This window comes from Lepisma saccharinum, chromosome 30 (assembly GCF_977018435.1).
Source record: "Lepisma saccharinum chromosome 30, izLepSacc3.1, whole genome shotgun sequence".
In the NCBI taxonomy this organism is placed as follows: Eukaryota; Metazoa; Arthropoda; class Insecta; order Zygentoma; family Lepismatidae; genus Lepisma; species Lepisma saccharinum.
The window spans coordinates 32175025-32191178 of record NC_139258.1 but is presented as its reverse complement, the minus strand read 5'-3'; the positions used below and the strand labels follow the sequence as shown (position 1 = coordinate 32191178).

At 37.3% G+C, this 16154-nt stretch overlaps 1 protein-coding gene across 1 annotated transcript in view; it reads right to left on the bottom strand.

Moving 5' to 3' along the window:
• Window positions 1-16154, bottom strand: part of Cep290 (Centrosomal protein 290kDa) — a 128763-nt gene that overhangs the window by 68172 nt on the left and 44437 nt on the right. The window contains exons 16-20 of the mRNA XM_083115643.1: window positions 14234-14435; window positions 10143-10592; window positions 8121-8261; window positions 5824-5997; window positions 1185-1284 (exon numbers count right to left, since the gene is read on the bottom strand). Of these exons, the coding sequence (XP_082971769.1) occupies window positions 1185-1284; window positions 5824-5997; window positions 8121-8261; window positions 10143-10592; window positions 14234-14435 (1067 nt within the window). The remainder of the gene's footprint in view (window positions 1-1184; window positions 1285-5823; window positions 5998-8120; window positions 8262-10142; window positions 10593-14233; window positions 14436-16154) is intronic.

Here is a 16154-nt window from a genome sequence, read left to right as displayed (position 1 = left end):
AGTGATCATCTCCATGTTAAAATGCAGTCTTGTAAATCTTACCGAGATATGTGAAAATGAAATAGATGATTATGGGCTGAAAGTACCTGGGCTGACATTTTATGTTTTTACATTTTTTTTACATTGAAATGATGTTTGATTGAATGTTTTAACTGCATTTTATTATTTCGCAGAATATGATTATTCTTATCGGTAAGTGAACAATGATGTATACATACATGCTGCACTGTGATAAGATATTTGTAGAGGCATGCATATTTCGTTTCTGACGAAAACACGAAATGTGAAATAACAATTCTGTGAATTGCATAACTCGCAGGATAATTCAAACTTGAGATAGTGTTGTGTCGGTAAATAAACTCTACATTTCATGTTTAAGAGTCTATTTCGCATTTTGCAGTTCATTTTGCATCGCATCATTTCGTGACAAAACAGGGTAGGAAAATGCACCTCACACCTATCAGAAACATGAAAAATTAACATTACAATGTGTTATTTCACATTTCGTGTTTTCGTCAAAAACGAAATATGCATTCCTCTAATTATCACTTAGTCTACAATTCTGCCATTTTGTTACTATTTTTATTAAAGTAAACATATACACTGTGGTTTTAATACGGTAAATGTCATAATACAGAGTATGATTTCTAACTATTCAGCCACCATGGAACATTTACATTTTAATATTGGATCGATAGAATGTTGTATATCAATATCAATAAATTAATACAGGGGAACCTTCATTTTACAGGTTTTAGGACCAAGTTGAAAAAAAAACAACTAAAACTATGGGAAACTGTAAAATCTTTGAACATAAAATTAGGCTTCCACCGTTTGGATATTTTACAGGTATCAATTAAAATGACATATCTAGGACTGAGCTGATACTGATGATGTATCGTTATTAGCTGATACCAGTAGAAAGTATCGGTTGGATTTTATATTCCAATAACAGACTGCAAAAATGTCACATGACACTTTTGTGAAGTCTAATTATCCTAGAAATTATCCAAAATTTAATTTATTTCTTGCACTGGTATTGTGTAAAAAACTGTATTTTGTGATTTCATAGGTATTTTAATATTCTGGTGTAATTCTTGAATACTTTGTACACAAACATGAATGAAAAAATTGATATATCTTAAAATATGGTTTACATTAGTGCATGAAAGCAAATTAATCACCTCTGAGAATTTGGTACATCTTATCAGCATGATCTGCCCTTTGTCTCTCAGTGAGTTCTTTCAGTTCCTGCGTTGCAAGTTGTTTGGATAGTGCTGATATCTGAAAATAAGCAATTACTAGAGGCACATATTTTTGGTAAAAAAAATCAAATATCGGTGTTATGGCGGTGAAAAATTGGATGAAAAGTAGTATATAAAAAGACATTTTGGTTTTAACATTTTGAATATAATTCTATATTTGATTTAAAAACTACACTCATTCCACAGAATTAACATTTCACATCTAATAGCACATTTATGTAGTTATCAGAGTATTAAGTTTATTTCTGTGTAAAGGAATCCATTTTTGCTTCTTCAATATTAACAGCAGAATTAATCAATTTTCCAGGAATTGCATAACTCTCAGGATAATTCAGACCTCAGAAGGTGTCGCGTCGGTGAATAAACCCTGAATTTCATGTTTAAGAGTTCATTTCGCTTTTTGCAGTTCATTTCGCATTATTTCGTGACAAAACATGGTCACAAAATGCATCTCACACCTTTCAAAAACATGAAAAATTAACACTACAATGTGTTTTTTCAAATTTCGTTTTTCGTCAAAAACGAAATATGCATGCCCCTAGCAATTACATATTCAAAAAAATTTAATTCTCAATAGAGGAAAATTTTGGGCATTTGCTAAATCAAAAAATATGAATTGGAATCGGAAAATATCTATATGGTAAAAATAAAGTTTGTCCCGCACCGCAGCCATATGGTCGAAGATACAAGTTTGGGCTCCGGCTATGGATGCATGCAGGTTCAAGTCTCCTGAGAGAAGTATATCAAAGAAAACCTACAAGGACGGGGGGTTCATCATGCTGACCACACATCACCCCATAACTCGTTGAATGATCTCCCACCTCTGATGGGAGTGAATGTTACGCCATGGGTTATTAGTAAAGGCAAAGTTTCCCGTGCATTTTGCACTAAGGCAGGATGTCGGATTAGTGCCCCACATATCGATCTTGATATTTTTTAATTTTTTGGAGATGATGTGATCAACACCATGCCCCAGCCATCTTTACCCCATTCTCCCCAGATATTTATTTGAGGCTAGGTGAACCCCAAAGCAGGGTTGTTAAGGGTCCAGAAATTCAATTCTGGCCCGGAAGAGAAAATCAGCAAGCGTAAATGGTTTCTGGACCATAAATAACCTTTCTGTCATTAAAGTACAGGGTGTCCCACGAACGGGTCAACTGGGAATTAAGAGTGGCGTTACTTTGTAACCGAAACCTGTACATACATAAGTCATACACTAAATGTTAGCCCTGTCCAAGTATTTTTAAACATAGAAACAACAAACGGGGTGCAGTGTTGCCAAATATAAGTGAAAGTGTAAATTTATTTTTCCACAAAGCATGGAAAATTGCATGTCAAACATTCGTACGGAAATTTGGACGTCAATTTCCACTTTGGGTAGGTGGACTATTTCGCCATCTATAGTTCAGAGAAGAAAACCGATCGTTTTCGCATATAGCCAATCCTGAAATGCCCCGTAAAGGCGTACCGGTCCAAATGGGTGTTTTAAAAATATTATGAGGTACAGTGGCAACACTGTTGATGTTTGAAGGCAACAAAAGGTGTGTTTAGTGATGGTCTATGACATGGAAATACTGGAAACAGGAAAAAAAAGAAAATGAAAATTATGGTGAAAAAAGTGTTACTTACCTACTCCTGGCAACCATGCAATGCACGTAACAGGCAGTGTAGCTTTACAAAAGATGTTGAAAATGACAACCATTTTCCGAGGCATTCATCAACACGTTTTATCATGTTGGAAGCAACTTTATGCAAGGTTGATTGGTTTATATTGTTAATGGCTGTGCAAATGTTTATTTTTAGATCATCAAGTGTTCTTGGGTTATTAATGTAAACTGTTTGTTTCAAATAACCCCACAGAAAAAAATCTGGAGACGTCAGATCCGGGGAGCGACTGGGCCAAAATTTTTTGCTTATAATGTGATCGCCAAAAAACTCTGCCAACATGTCTAAAGTTTCATTAGATGTGTGACATGTTGCGGAGTCTTGTTGAAACCAACAATCACGTTCATCATGTTCCAACAGAGAAATAAACTGTGTGATAAGGTCACGATAAACTATTCCGTCAACTGTTGTGTTGAAAAAGAATGGACCGATTATTTTTCTCTGCGAAATCGCGCACCACACACCGATCTTTTGTGGATGAAGTGATTGTTCATGTAACAAATGGGGATTGTTACTTGATCAGTGTCGAGAATTTTGACTGTTGACATATCCATTTAAGTGGAACCATGCTTCATCCTTGAAAAAAACCTTATCCAAAATATTCACACCATTGTCTCTAATAAAATTTCTAAACCACTGGCAGTATCTTACACGTGCACCTTTGTCTGCTTCCTTCAGTTCTTGCACAGCCTGTACCTTATATGCACGTAGGTGCAATTGTTTTAACGCTCGGTGAGTTGTTGTTTTTGATACACCTGACTGTGCAGCAAGTTTACGAACAGATTTCCTGGGAGATTGTGATATTCTCTGCTCCACATCCTGCAGCACACCTTGTGTCAAAACTGGTGGTTGTCTGTGGTAGGGTTTGTCATTAACTGATCCTGTTTCATGAAATCTGGAAACAAGTCGATATATCGTCGAATTTTCTGGAACACTGTTATTCGGATATTTCTCGCGAAACACAGTTTTTACACTAGCATACGATTTTGAACAAAAATAATGTTCCACAATGAACACCCTCTCTTCCAAAGAGTACTTCATTTCACAGAACAATTCTAATCTTCCCCTACGAACAATGCGAAATGCACGGCTCAAACAGTTCTGAGTACACAACTAACTGATTCTTTTGTTCTCGTTCGGTGGGCGCTCTTATCGCATTGCATGGTTGCCAGGAGTAGGTAAGTAACACTTTTTTCACCATAATTTTCATTTTCTTTTTTTCCTGTTTCCAGTATTTCCATGTCATAGACCATCACTAAACACACCTTTTGTTGCCTTCAAACATCAACAGTGTTGCCACTGTACCTCATAATTTTTATAAAACACCCATTTGGACCGGTATGCCTTTACGAGGCATTTCAGGATTGGCTATACGCGAAAACGATCGGTTTTCTTCTCTGAACTATAGATGGCGAAATAGTCCACCTACCCAAGGTGGAAATTGACGTCCAAATTTCCGTACGAATGTTTGACATGCAATTTTCCATGCTTTGTGGAAAAATAAATTTACACTTTCACTTCCATTTGGCAACACTGCATGAACAACACTGCACCCCGTTTGTTGTTTCTATGTTTAAAAATATCTACTTGGACAGGGCTAACATTTGGTGTATGACTTATGTATGTACAGGTTTCGGTTACAAAGTAACGCCACTCTTAATTCCCAGTTGCGCCGTTCGTGGGACACCCGTTATTTCAATTCGATCCCGGAACCATTTCTCTGGTTCAATTTAAATACGGTCCAAATATGCAACTTGGACCAAATTTAAACTGGGTTCCTGTCCTGTTACAGAATCCAATATAACCCGTTAGAATTTACGGGTTTCTCTACCTTTAACAACCCTGACCCAGAGCCCCTTATTCAGGAATAAGGCTGGAAAAATTCTAACCTTAGATCCCCCACCCCCTGAATCAAACCCAGGTCAACAGTCAAATGCCCTACCGACTAAACCACCGCAGCTCCACAGATAATACCAATAGTATCAGTGCAAAAATCAGAAATATAAGAAGAAAAAAAAAGTTTCACTATGAGTGTATATACAAAGGCTGTCGCAGAGAAGGTGAGACAGATTTTTTCCTGACTTGGCAACACTGCCTATGGTTTCGGCACTAGTCGCGTCGTGTAGGCTGGCTCATTCTGTTTCCGTAGAAAGTTGTGTCACATGTTGCGATACCACGTTAGTGAGCAGCTGTGTTAATTTACGTGGAACGTGTTTCGTTTACCTCTCCAGGTTTTTGTGTATAACATTGCTTTTCGCGATGAGTATTCAAGATGAACAGCGACATGCCATAAAATTTTGTTGGCGTTTATGGAAAAGTGCTGCGGAAACATATGCAATGTTTCAACAGGCATATGCCGATCAAGACAGACTGAGTAGAGCCACAGTCACAGTCGCCACCAAGGAGTCATTGCGACTCTGCGCCAGCACGTAGCAAAAAAGAGGCCGCATTTGAAGAACTCCTTCGTATTGCACCACGATAACGCACGCCCGCATACCGCGTGGGCTTTTCAGGATTACACGACGAAGAGAAAAATAAAATTTCCCTGCATCCACCATACAGCCCAGACCTTGCACACTGAGACTTTTGGTTATTTCCACTTTTAAAGGAAAAAAAGAAGTGATCACCGCAGCACAAGTTTTCTTCAGTTCGCTACCTGACTACGACTTTTCAAAGACATTCACAAAGTGGCAGGAGCGTATGGACGCTTGCTTAGCTGTCAATGGTGCATATTTTGAAAAAGATGTACGTCTAGTCGATATGGCTGATCCTGAATAAAAATTTTGTGGTTTGTAATTTTTTTGTTTTATTTTAATGATTCTTGGAGGGGTCCATGTACATGCAATCCAGTGTACCCTTGCAAAAAAAAAAAAAAAAATTCAGGTAACATTACCTGATTGTCATGACTCTCCTGTGTAACCCTATCTTCACCAAGAGATGAAACAATCACTTCTAAGGAGTGCAATTTCTCTTTTGTTCCATGCAACTCTTTCTGCAATTCCTCCTTGTCCTTTCTCAATATTTCTTCCTCTTCCTGCAACCTTGCAGCTAACTGGCTCTGAGATACCTAGGAAAAATACGAAAGAATACTTCCGTAACATTATGCAATGTACACTTGACATTCTTCAATTAAATGCTGTTTAGTATTGCACAAGTAAAGTTTCATGTTTCCATATTGAGAATTGGATGCTTTTTTCCTCCCATTAATTTAGAAGGACCATTGCCTTCAGTAACTGAGGATCACAATGTGGAAACACAAAACTTTACACGTGCAATAGTCATCATTAGGGCTTGCAAGTTGATGACCTAAAAAAATGACCTACAGGATCCTTAAAATTATTTTAAAATGATCTAAAAATCATAAAAAATTACATAAAAATAATTTTCGCTCTTAAAATGAAAGCTTGATTTTTCATACATTACAAGAAATCATAAATTACAAGAGAGTAGTTGAATAATTTGATTAAAGCCTTTGTTTGGTGTTTTAAACTACTGAAGTAAAGGAAAGAAGAAATTAGGTGCTAATGTAGATTTCTTTATTTATATGTCAAGGTTACGTAAACTACACAGATTTTTATTTGTATGAGTCATTCACCTCCTTTCAGAAAGAGCTTTGCACGATACAGTAGTCAGTAAGCATCTGCAACTGAAAATACAGTTGTGCTTCGCATACAACAGGTTATATTTTTTATGTTCAGACTAATTTTACTTTAAAACCACAGCTTAAAGCGATACTTGAGACCAGCAAGGAAACGTCACAGTAGGCTTCATGCAAATTATTTTAAGTCTGTTGGAGGAAAAATAAATTTACCACAATTAATTATTTAATCCATTGCCAAATTCAGTTAAACATAATATTGTGCTTTTCCATTGACCGTATTTTTGATTAATGATGAACTTGCTAAAAAGACCATGTCAGGTAATTTAAATATGTAAGTCATGCTACCAAATGCATTTAAAATTCATGGAACAACAGGAGAGATGAAAAATAAATCTCAAAAATTGAAAAAAAGGGGGGGAAGCAATGACGTAAAAGCCATAAAAAGCCACCAAATGAAAAAAAAATGGTTTAGCATTGTTTTCAAGGCTCAGAAAAAAAATATGATTTTTCATCAACTTCCGACCCTAGTTTTCATGTTTAGTCACTGTTGTAATTTTATTTCAACCATTTGGAAACTTGTTCTGTCTCACAGGAAAGCACCACAGCTGATTCCAATCTATTTTCCTACTCAACCTAGACATGGTGCAGTCTGACCACAACAAAATTATCCTCCACTGTCCACATCAAAAATATTGAGCACTCTGTTCACATACTCATAAAATTGTACTCCATTGGAGGGAAAAAAGTCACATACACCTCAGTGGAAAGCCCAGAAATACCTGCTTTTAGACAAAAGTAAGAAAAAAGTAATTTTAACTCTGTTTATCGTTCAGACAAAAATGTTTGTATAACGGTATTTTTCCATGTGTTTTTTAATACAAGTCAAATTCGATAGTGTGTAGCTTCTTGTAAACCTGTCATAAAAATATGTTGTTTTTTTGCGATTCGAGCTTGTTTATGTGGTAACATGTCACTCTTACATAATGCTGCTATCGTTTCTGGAACAGCCACAATTATTGCTAAATTACAATGTTGAAATCTTGGTAATGGGCAATCAAATAGTAATGCAAAACATATAAAAATTATGGCTGTGGAATAAAAAGGTAAAGTTCCTCGTGCATATAGCACCACGTCATGAAGGCACATTTAGGGAATGTGGGAGTAGAGCCACACACATTCTCGATCTTGGCCATTTTGGAGGCGATGTGATCAGCACCATGCTCTGGCTGCATTTTGCAGGGTTTCCCCCAGGTGTTCATTGATTTGAGGCTGGGTGAGCCTCTGAGCCACTTTATGCAGAGACAAGGCCGGAAAATTTCTGACCTTACATCACCCACCCTGGGTCTCTCGAATGGCTGCCAGAAGCCCTACCGACTAATCCATCGCAGCTACCAATGGTCCTAGTATAAAAATCAAATTTCCACATCTCATCTTTGCACATTCTGTGAATTGAAAATAATATACAGATTATTTTTTTCCAAGTGACAAGAGTCACATGACATTTTGATCTGGAAGCTTCCTTAGGGTAACAGTGGGGCAGTGTAACCCTTTCTACTTCCAATCACACAAAAATATGGAAATATCCTTACCAAGCTGTGCTCTTTCTGCAGTAAATCTCGATACTTTGAAGTAAGTTCAGCGTACTGCCTGTTTGCAGCCTCCAACATCTGCAATGGAACACTTTCTTCCACAAGGTGCTGCAAAGCTGAGATGCGGTAGTTAGCCATTTCCTGAAATCAGTTAGAATTTGCCACAATAAATAAATAACCACAATCAATTATGCTTAACTAGAAGGATGCACACTCTCCGCTGGGACGTAATGATGCACACTGGTAAAAAATACCCAGAAGAAAAATTACTTCTCAAGTCAGATATTTGATTGTCTTAAAGAATATAAATAGTAATACATTCATTGATTAATATAATTTTATTAATTTTGAACATTTGCATTGAATCACACAGTTGATAAACACGAGAAAAAAGGACATAAATACCAAAAAAATACTAAACTGAAACGTATGAGTGCACATTGTGTGCAATTTACATAGGCAGCAAGTGGAACAAACAAACTAAGCAGTGGCGGTCCCTCCATGGAAAAAGGGAACAGGCTGTTCCCTCCTACTTATCGCCCTTTTGAGCTATTTAAATTATTTATATTAACATAATAAGAACACTTCTTTCTCCCGAAATCAACGTTTCCAAAAGTAACACTGAAGAAAATCTTTCCCCGTGGCTGGATGTTTGTTTACGTCACCTACTCCCATAGACAGTCCGGACTGCTTCTCATTCTGCTTGCTCATTCCCACCTCATAACGTCGTGATCTCTTAACTGGCAGATGTCGTGGTCTCGTCAATCGAGTTCCTGATGATGTGGAGCTTCATTCATTATCTCCAGGGATTTTTATACATGGAAATTTCACCATGACTTTGTGGACTTTGCACCTCCAACTGTTCACCTGGGGTATCTCTTGGTGCAGGTGGAAATTTACAGTGGAGGTTGCCTTGCTGACTGTGCACAGCCGAGTGAAAAATTCTTGTTGCTCGGCTCTGCATCCCGTGGAAGTTGGGGTGAATGAGCATTCAACTGCGAGCTTCAGGACGATGTTTTAGTAAAATTGATATTTTGCCTTTCATGCTTCCAATTCCTTCATCATCCTCTACTGATTCACACCGAGTATTTCCGACCACACACGAAGGTAAACGACATCCACAGTACCACCACGGAAGCTGAACTCCCTAGCTGTTCCCTCAGAGATATATAGCGGATTCGCTTTTCTTCGAGTTTTTGCTATGTGCTGAAGTTTAATCATGTCATAGTGATACCTTTGAGTGTAAAAAGTCTATAATTTCCTAATCTCGTTACGAACTTGCGTCTGACATTCATAACGAACTGGAAAAATCTTCTACAGTATAACATAACTGGGTAACTTAATTAATACAGGGTAATTCAAAAAGAAATTCACACTTTTCAATGATTGTAACTTGTGTTGTTATTGTGTGCTAATATGTTATGTATGTATGAAAACAGTAACTCAAAAAGTATTATTTTGGTGACCACATACAATCGTAGTATGTCACCACTTTTCCCAAAATGGCTGCTATCCCGACAGATAAGGTCTTTTGTGTTATGGAGTTTTGAAAGCCTGAGTACATTGCAAAACCAGGATAGAATTTTAAAAGGCACTACCTAGCTTGGTATGGCACAAGATCTAGATTTTTCTTGGACTTCGGAGGAATGTTGCCCAGATCTCATCCACCCATTCCCCCGATGTTGATGGCCTGCTATGTGGAGCTCTTTTAAATTCGGTCCTGAATTTTCAAAGTACTGAGGTAGTTGACACAGGCTTTCATGACATAAAAGGGCTTATCCGTTGGGGTAGCAGCAATTTTGGGAAAAGTGGTAATGTGATGTCACTGGTAGGTACTATGGTTGCAGGTGGTCACTGAAATAAAAGTTTTGAGTTACTATTTTCATACATCCATAACATATTAGCGCAACTCAATAACAACACATGTTACACTCATTAAAAAGTGTTTATTTCTTTTTGAATAACCCTGTATTACTGAGGACAAAATTAAACAGCAAAGTAACAAATGGGCAAAAAGTTTACCTTATGTCTTTGAAGATCCCCAATTCTCTGAACAACGCTGCACTCCATAGAAGCCATCTCATCCTGGAGCTTCGCGTTTTCTTTCTCTAGTTGGTTTTGTCGATTCTTAAGATAATCACATTTTCTCACCAACTGTACTTCATTTGCTTTCAGAATTGCCATCTTCCTCGCACTCTTCACAACAAACTGCTTTTGTTCATCTTCAGTTTTCTCCACTGCTTCTAAATGATCTTCATACTCTTGAATTTTGACAGTAGCACCTGCTACCGAATCACTTAACTTGTTCTTCTCGGCCTCCAACTGCAACTTTTCCTTTGTCCAATCTCCTTTCTCTGATTTGTGTTGCTTATAAATAAGTCCTATTTGATGGCGAAGAATGTTGAGCTTTTTATGAAGCATATCCAAGTTTTCCTCCAACTTCTTACTCTTTTCCTCCTCTTTGTGATATTCCTGTAAAAAGAAAAACAATGGGACTTAAAATCTGCTGTGCCTTAATGAATAACATCAAATGAATACATACAAGACCATCTAGCTACATTGTAGGGATGGGACACATAAATTGTTAGGCAAATGAATGTATCAGTGAAAGTATCAATATTTTTACCGATCTGGTATTTCTATAAAGATTCTGTAACTTAGTGTAAAATTCTGTTATTATGTTATAAAGGTATTATTAATTTAACATGGTTTCTTAAAGTGCAGTTCAGTGTTCAAAATAAAAATAAAAAAATATTGAAATGAAACATTCATGCTTTTCAAGGAAGATTAAATTTTATATTTGATCATTTGTATAACAGTAGGATTGGTATATTTTATATTGGTACATTATCGCTATCGGTCTATGTTTGAAATTGGTCCAGCCCACTATATTAAACAATTTTTGTACTGAATTCTTGGAAACCAGCAAAATAGAAATAGGTTTTGTCTTGGCATGTCTACCCAAGAAACCACCAGAAATTCTCAGGAAATTACACAAAACTAATTATTGTCCATCATTTTACATCAATATTGTATGAAAAATTTAGTTTTGCAATTAAGTGACACATATTTTAATGATGATCTTAAATGTCAACTTATAAATACTTTTGAAAAATTGATATTTTCCAGTTCTAATACAATACTTATCTATACCGCGTTTGTTAGAACCTGTCCCTCTTCCCGCGTTAGCGATCGCTTGACAGTTTCAGTGCCAATGAGAAACGAGGAAAAAATCGTCTGCTGGGCAGCGAGGAGCGAATGGAAGCCAGAAGAAAGGCGCTTACGTAGACACTGTTGAGACATTGCGTATTTTAATTGGCTGCCTGGCTTTGACTTTCCCCAGCACGGAGAAAAGCCAGCGACCAGCTAGCGCAGGAACCGGGACAGGTTGTAACAAATGCGGTATAGTGAACTCCAATTTTACATTCCCAGATTTTACAATTTCCAACATTATACATTTACTTTTCTGGTCAAAATGTTATAAAGTTTTTCTGGGTTATACATATTCCTGCAGTGTAAGTTACTTAGCCACAGTTCCCTGAAAAATATATAATTGAGGTCCACCACATTAACACTAATAAATTTTCTGAACTACAATAAGGTTTTACAATGTTCACATATCAATATGGATAAGAATCTTTATTTGTTTCTTCACTATTTATGTTAGAGATGGGACAGATTAATCAGCCGATATAGGCATATCAGTGTATCGGTTTATTGGTAAAATTACCAATTATTTTACCAATCATATATATCTATAAATATCTTATAAGTTAGTGCAAAATCCTGCAAAGTTTTATGGATAATCTCCATATGTATGCCTAAATATGCATCTTGTTTTGCACTGTAGTTGTCTTGAAACATACATTTATTAAGGAGGTCAATGATTCATTCAGGTTCTTCAAGGACCATTTCGAATCTTATATCGAATGAGTAGAATATCAGTTATCGGTATTGGTAAATTTTAGATTGGTACTTTATCAGTACCAGCCAAAATTTCATATCGGCCCACCCCTAATTTATGTTGTTTTACATCACTTTTCAACTTCTTGTGTTAATAGCTGAGCTGGTGGAATGGGTGATGGAACAATGATACATCAATGTCTGACCAGGGTTCGAGCCTGGGACCTCTTGCTTTATAGTGCACTGACCACTTCAGTTTGGAGGTTGGCAGGTGGAAATCAATAAGGGTAGGGTGACCAGACACATACATTCAAAAAAGAGGACAGAGCATAGTTAAAAAGGAGGACAAAGTCATAGAAAAGAGGACACCGCAAAAAATGGCAACTCATTTTGCCATTACTTTACCAACACCTTGCTCACAGAATAATTCTCATCATTTTCTCAATAATTTTCTCTTACCTTTAAGTAATGAAAGCAAACTCCTAATCTACTATTTAACACATGACAATCAGAAATAAGAATATCTATAATTTGTAGCACAGAATGTTACTCTTTTTCCAATTCTTGGATATTAGAATGTAATATACTCACAAGTGAATGCAAATGTAAGAAGTAAGGTTCGCTTTAAATTATTTCCAAAAACCGAATTTAAATTTTAGGTCATTTAGATTGGGTCAAGAGATATCATTTTAATGCCAGGAACATTTCTAACAGTCTTCCAACAGCAGGGGAAAGTGACAGACACCTTACACTTTACCTCATATTCGTTTCTTCCATCCTTTGAAAGCTGGATATATTCTAGCGAGAGCATTGGTGAATTTACGCTTTCGCCTCATTATTTCATAAAAGTAAATATTACTTAATCAAAATTCTCACTACACGTTTCTGTATCACGTGTGTGTGACTCGAAAATGAACTGGCCACCCTCTGTGGTAGAGTGGTTAGCACACCGTGCCACAATGCCAGAGGTCCCGCGTTCGAATCCCAGCCTGGGCATGGGTGCTTTTTGTGAGTGTCCCTTCATGAAAATCATCATATCATAGCTCATCCTCATCTTCGCGATTAGTCAAAAGTGGTAAAAAAGTGAATTAAAATAAGCCGTATCAATTAATCAAAAAGGAACTGCTCAGAATATGTGTGTTTCAAAAGTCTCAGATTGCGAAGCAACGAGTTAGAATAATATGAACTAATGAACTAGGGGTGTGCGGAACGGAACTTTTTTTTCGTCGGGATGGAAATTTTTTTTTTAAATCCGGACGTTCAGGATGGGAAAAATCCGCAATTTCCAGACAAAGCCGAGAAATTTTCAGCTGTGGAAATCACGAATTTTACACGTCATTTTTCCTTGAGTTTTTGCCCTCTGAAATTTCTGAAATAAAAGCTAACAATTTCCGAAGAGTGCCAAGACACTTTCAATGCAGAAAACATCAAGAATTAACCATTTTTAAAAATGACCATTTGGAGGTTCCCGACTGCTCGAGATCCCGAAAAGTCTGGAAATCATTTCGAGACGGGAATTTTTTCTTACCGATCCGGTACTGACTTTTCTGGATCCTGCTCACCCCTACTAATGACTCAGTTGGAAAAGTAATAGTGTTTAGCTCCGAGATGCTAGGTGAGCATTGCTCGAATACTTAATGCACTTAATGATGAATGTTATGTGTGGAAGCAAGGGTCCCGGATTCGAATCCCGCTTGGGCTTGGTTGTTTGTGAAGGTCCATTCATCAATTTCATCATTTTATCATTCATCCCCATCTTTGCAAATTAGCCAAGAGGTACAAAACACGAAGTAAAATAAACTAAATCAATCAATCAATCATATGTGTGAAAGCATTCTCTATGCAGCACATTTGCTATGGTCGATGCTATGCTCTTTCCAGAAAAGGAGGACATTTAGAGAATTCTAAAAAATCCGCCCGGACGCCGGACAGACATCTAAAAAGGAGGACATGTCCGGATAAAAGAGGACGTCTGGTCACCCTAGATAAGAGTATTTGCAGTGGTAGCATCGCCACCTTGTCCCAGGTTCGATACTTGGTGGAGGCACATGGTGGTTCTGATCCAGTCCCAATTACCCTTACTGTGCATAAAGTGGACTTAAAACACCAATTCAATCAATCAATCGATAAGAGTATTGACAATGATATTGGTTCAAAGTAATATCAGTTGAACCCTAATAAAAAAATAAAAATGATTTTCCTTCACTCACATTTAAAACAGTAAGGAGGTGCTTGTTCAGCTTGGCTATTACTTCAGCACTAGAAAATGGGAGATTTGATGGCAATGAGAGATCCTGTACCATATCCATTCCTGAAGATCTCTTCTCCTTCCACAGTGCTATTATAGATTCCAGTTTCTCTATCTTCATCTGAGCCTTTTGTACTTCCAGAGATTTGATGCTTTCTTCTTGCCTACAAAATAAATACACATAATAATGCATACACTCTTGGGTAGCTTTCAGACCAAACAGACAAGAAAATAAGCGATAAGCGACAACCAAGACACTTCAAAATGGGTCTTCAAAAAAAAATGCAACCTTCTGTAGAAAAGTCTCACACCATGGCCGTGCGGTCTAAGCCATCATGTTTTGGGCTCTTGGTATGGGTACTTGTGATGATTTGGCACCTAATTTACCTATGTGCTGTCCAAGATGATTAATGTCAGCATTTATTGAGGCAATGAAATATGCCATGCTGTTAAATTTATTTCGTGGCACGGAGTTTCGGAGACTATTCCTCATTGTTTATAGCCAAATCTCTGGATGTGATGACTACAGTGTGCAGGGAGAGGTAAAACAACTTTTCATCTGAGATTTCGGCCTGTGTATGGGACCAGTGGCCATTCACAAATTGAGGAGCTACGAATGAGTAGCGTAACCTGGTCACGGAAACCTACAACAATGACTGGGGGGTTCTTCATGCTGACCACACATCACCCCATAACTGGTTGAATGATCTCCCACCTTAGTAGGTCGGAGAGAGGCCCTGGTCCTCACAGAAGTGGAACAGGACGATGTACGTACTGTTTGTTGCTTGTGTTGTCACCCACATTGGACTTTTTTTCTCAATTGCGTGCATTGTGTCACCTTGGTCATGCACGTGCAGTGGGTGCCTTTTACAGGAAGTGTCAATGTTACTTGATGGTTGTTACTTTGGTCTGAAAGGTGCCTTAACCACTTGCTTGATTAACCCGAGTTAACTCGGAATTTGTTTTTGCTTTACATATTATTTACCCGAGTTATCTCGTTAAAATCGTACAACTACAGTGCACTTTTCTGCCTACCTGGACAGTCTCGTTTGAGGCTTCATAGGTGTTAATTCCCATTTTGGCCACTAAGTGGAAGGTGTAGATAGCTTGTCGAGGTACTGCTGCCATCTACCAGATTCCCGTGACACGACGTAGTTGTCGCCTTTCCAGTGATGCGAGAGGAAAGAAGATTCGTCGTGAGTCAAGATACTATTGCCCAGATTGCAATGTTGCACTCTGTGTTAGCCCATGCTTTTGGGTTTATCACACTGTGGGTAACATTTGATGTGAGACAGTATGTGTGATAGTCTGTAAACTTGGACAGCATTAAAATGTGAAGACATTTTATTTTCAACAGTTTATAGGCTATTTTCAAACATTTGTAGTACTTCCTTATATGTACGAGTTAACTTGGGTTAATAGTTATGGAGGATTTTTGAAAAGTTTTGTGACCTTATTTGACCCCAAAAATAGACTTTCGTTACTGTTCCATAATTGCTGATATTGGTACATTACAAACACACAATAAAAAAAAAGTGTAAAATATGGACCATTTTTGGGAAAATAATGTGTCGGGCAAGTGGTTAAGCACAACAATTCCAATTTATATGAAAACATAATATTTTCCTGAGTAAACATTATCCTGTACGTTATGCATAATTCTGGATAAATTATTATTTTTTCAGCAAAATGTGGTGGCATGAAAAATAATATTTTTTTAAAAGGAACTAAGAGACTGCACCTACACAGAGATCAAAAATGTGCCACGCCCTTTGTGCCATCTTGACACAGTGAAATGCAGTAATAATACTCTTTGAAGTGAATATACAAACATCCATATACAGCAAATAATGCAATCTCAGTGCAATGAATATAAACTAAAA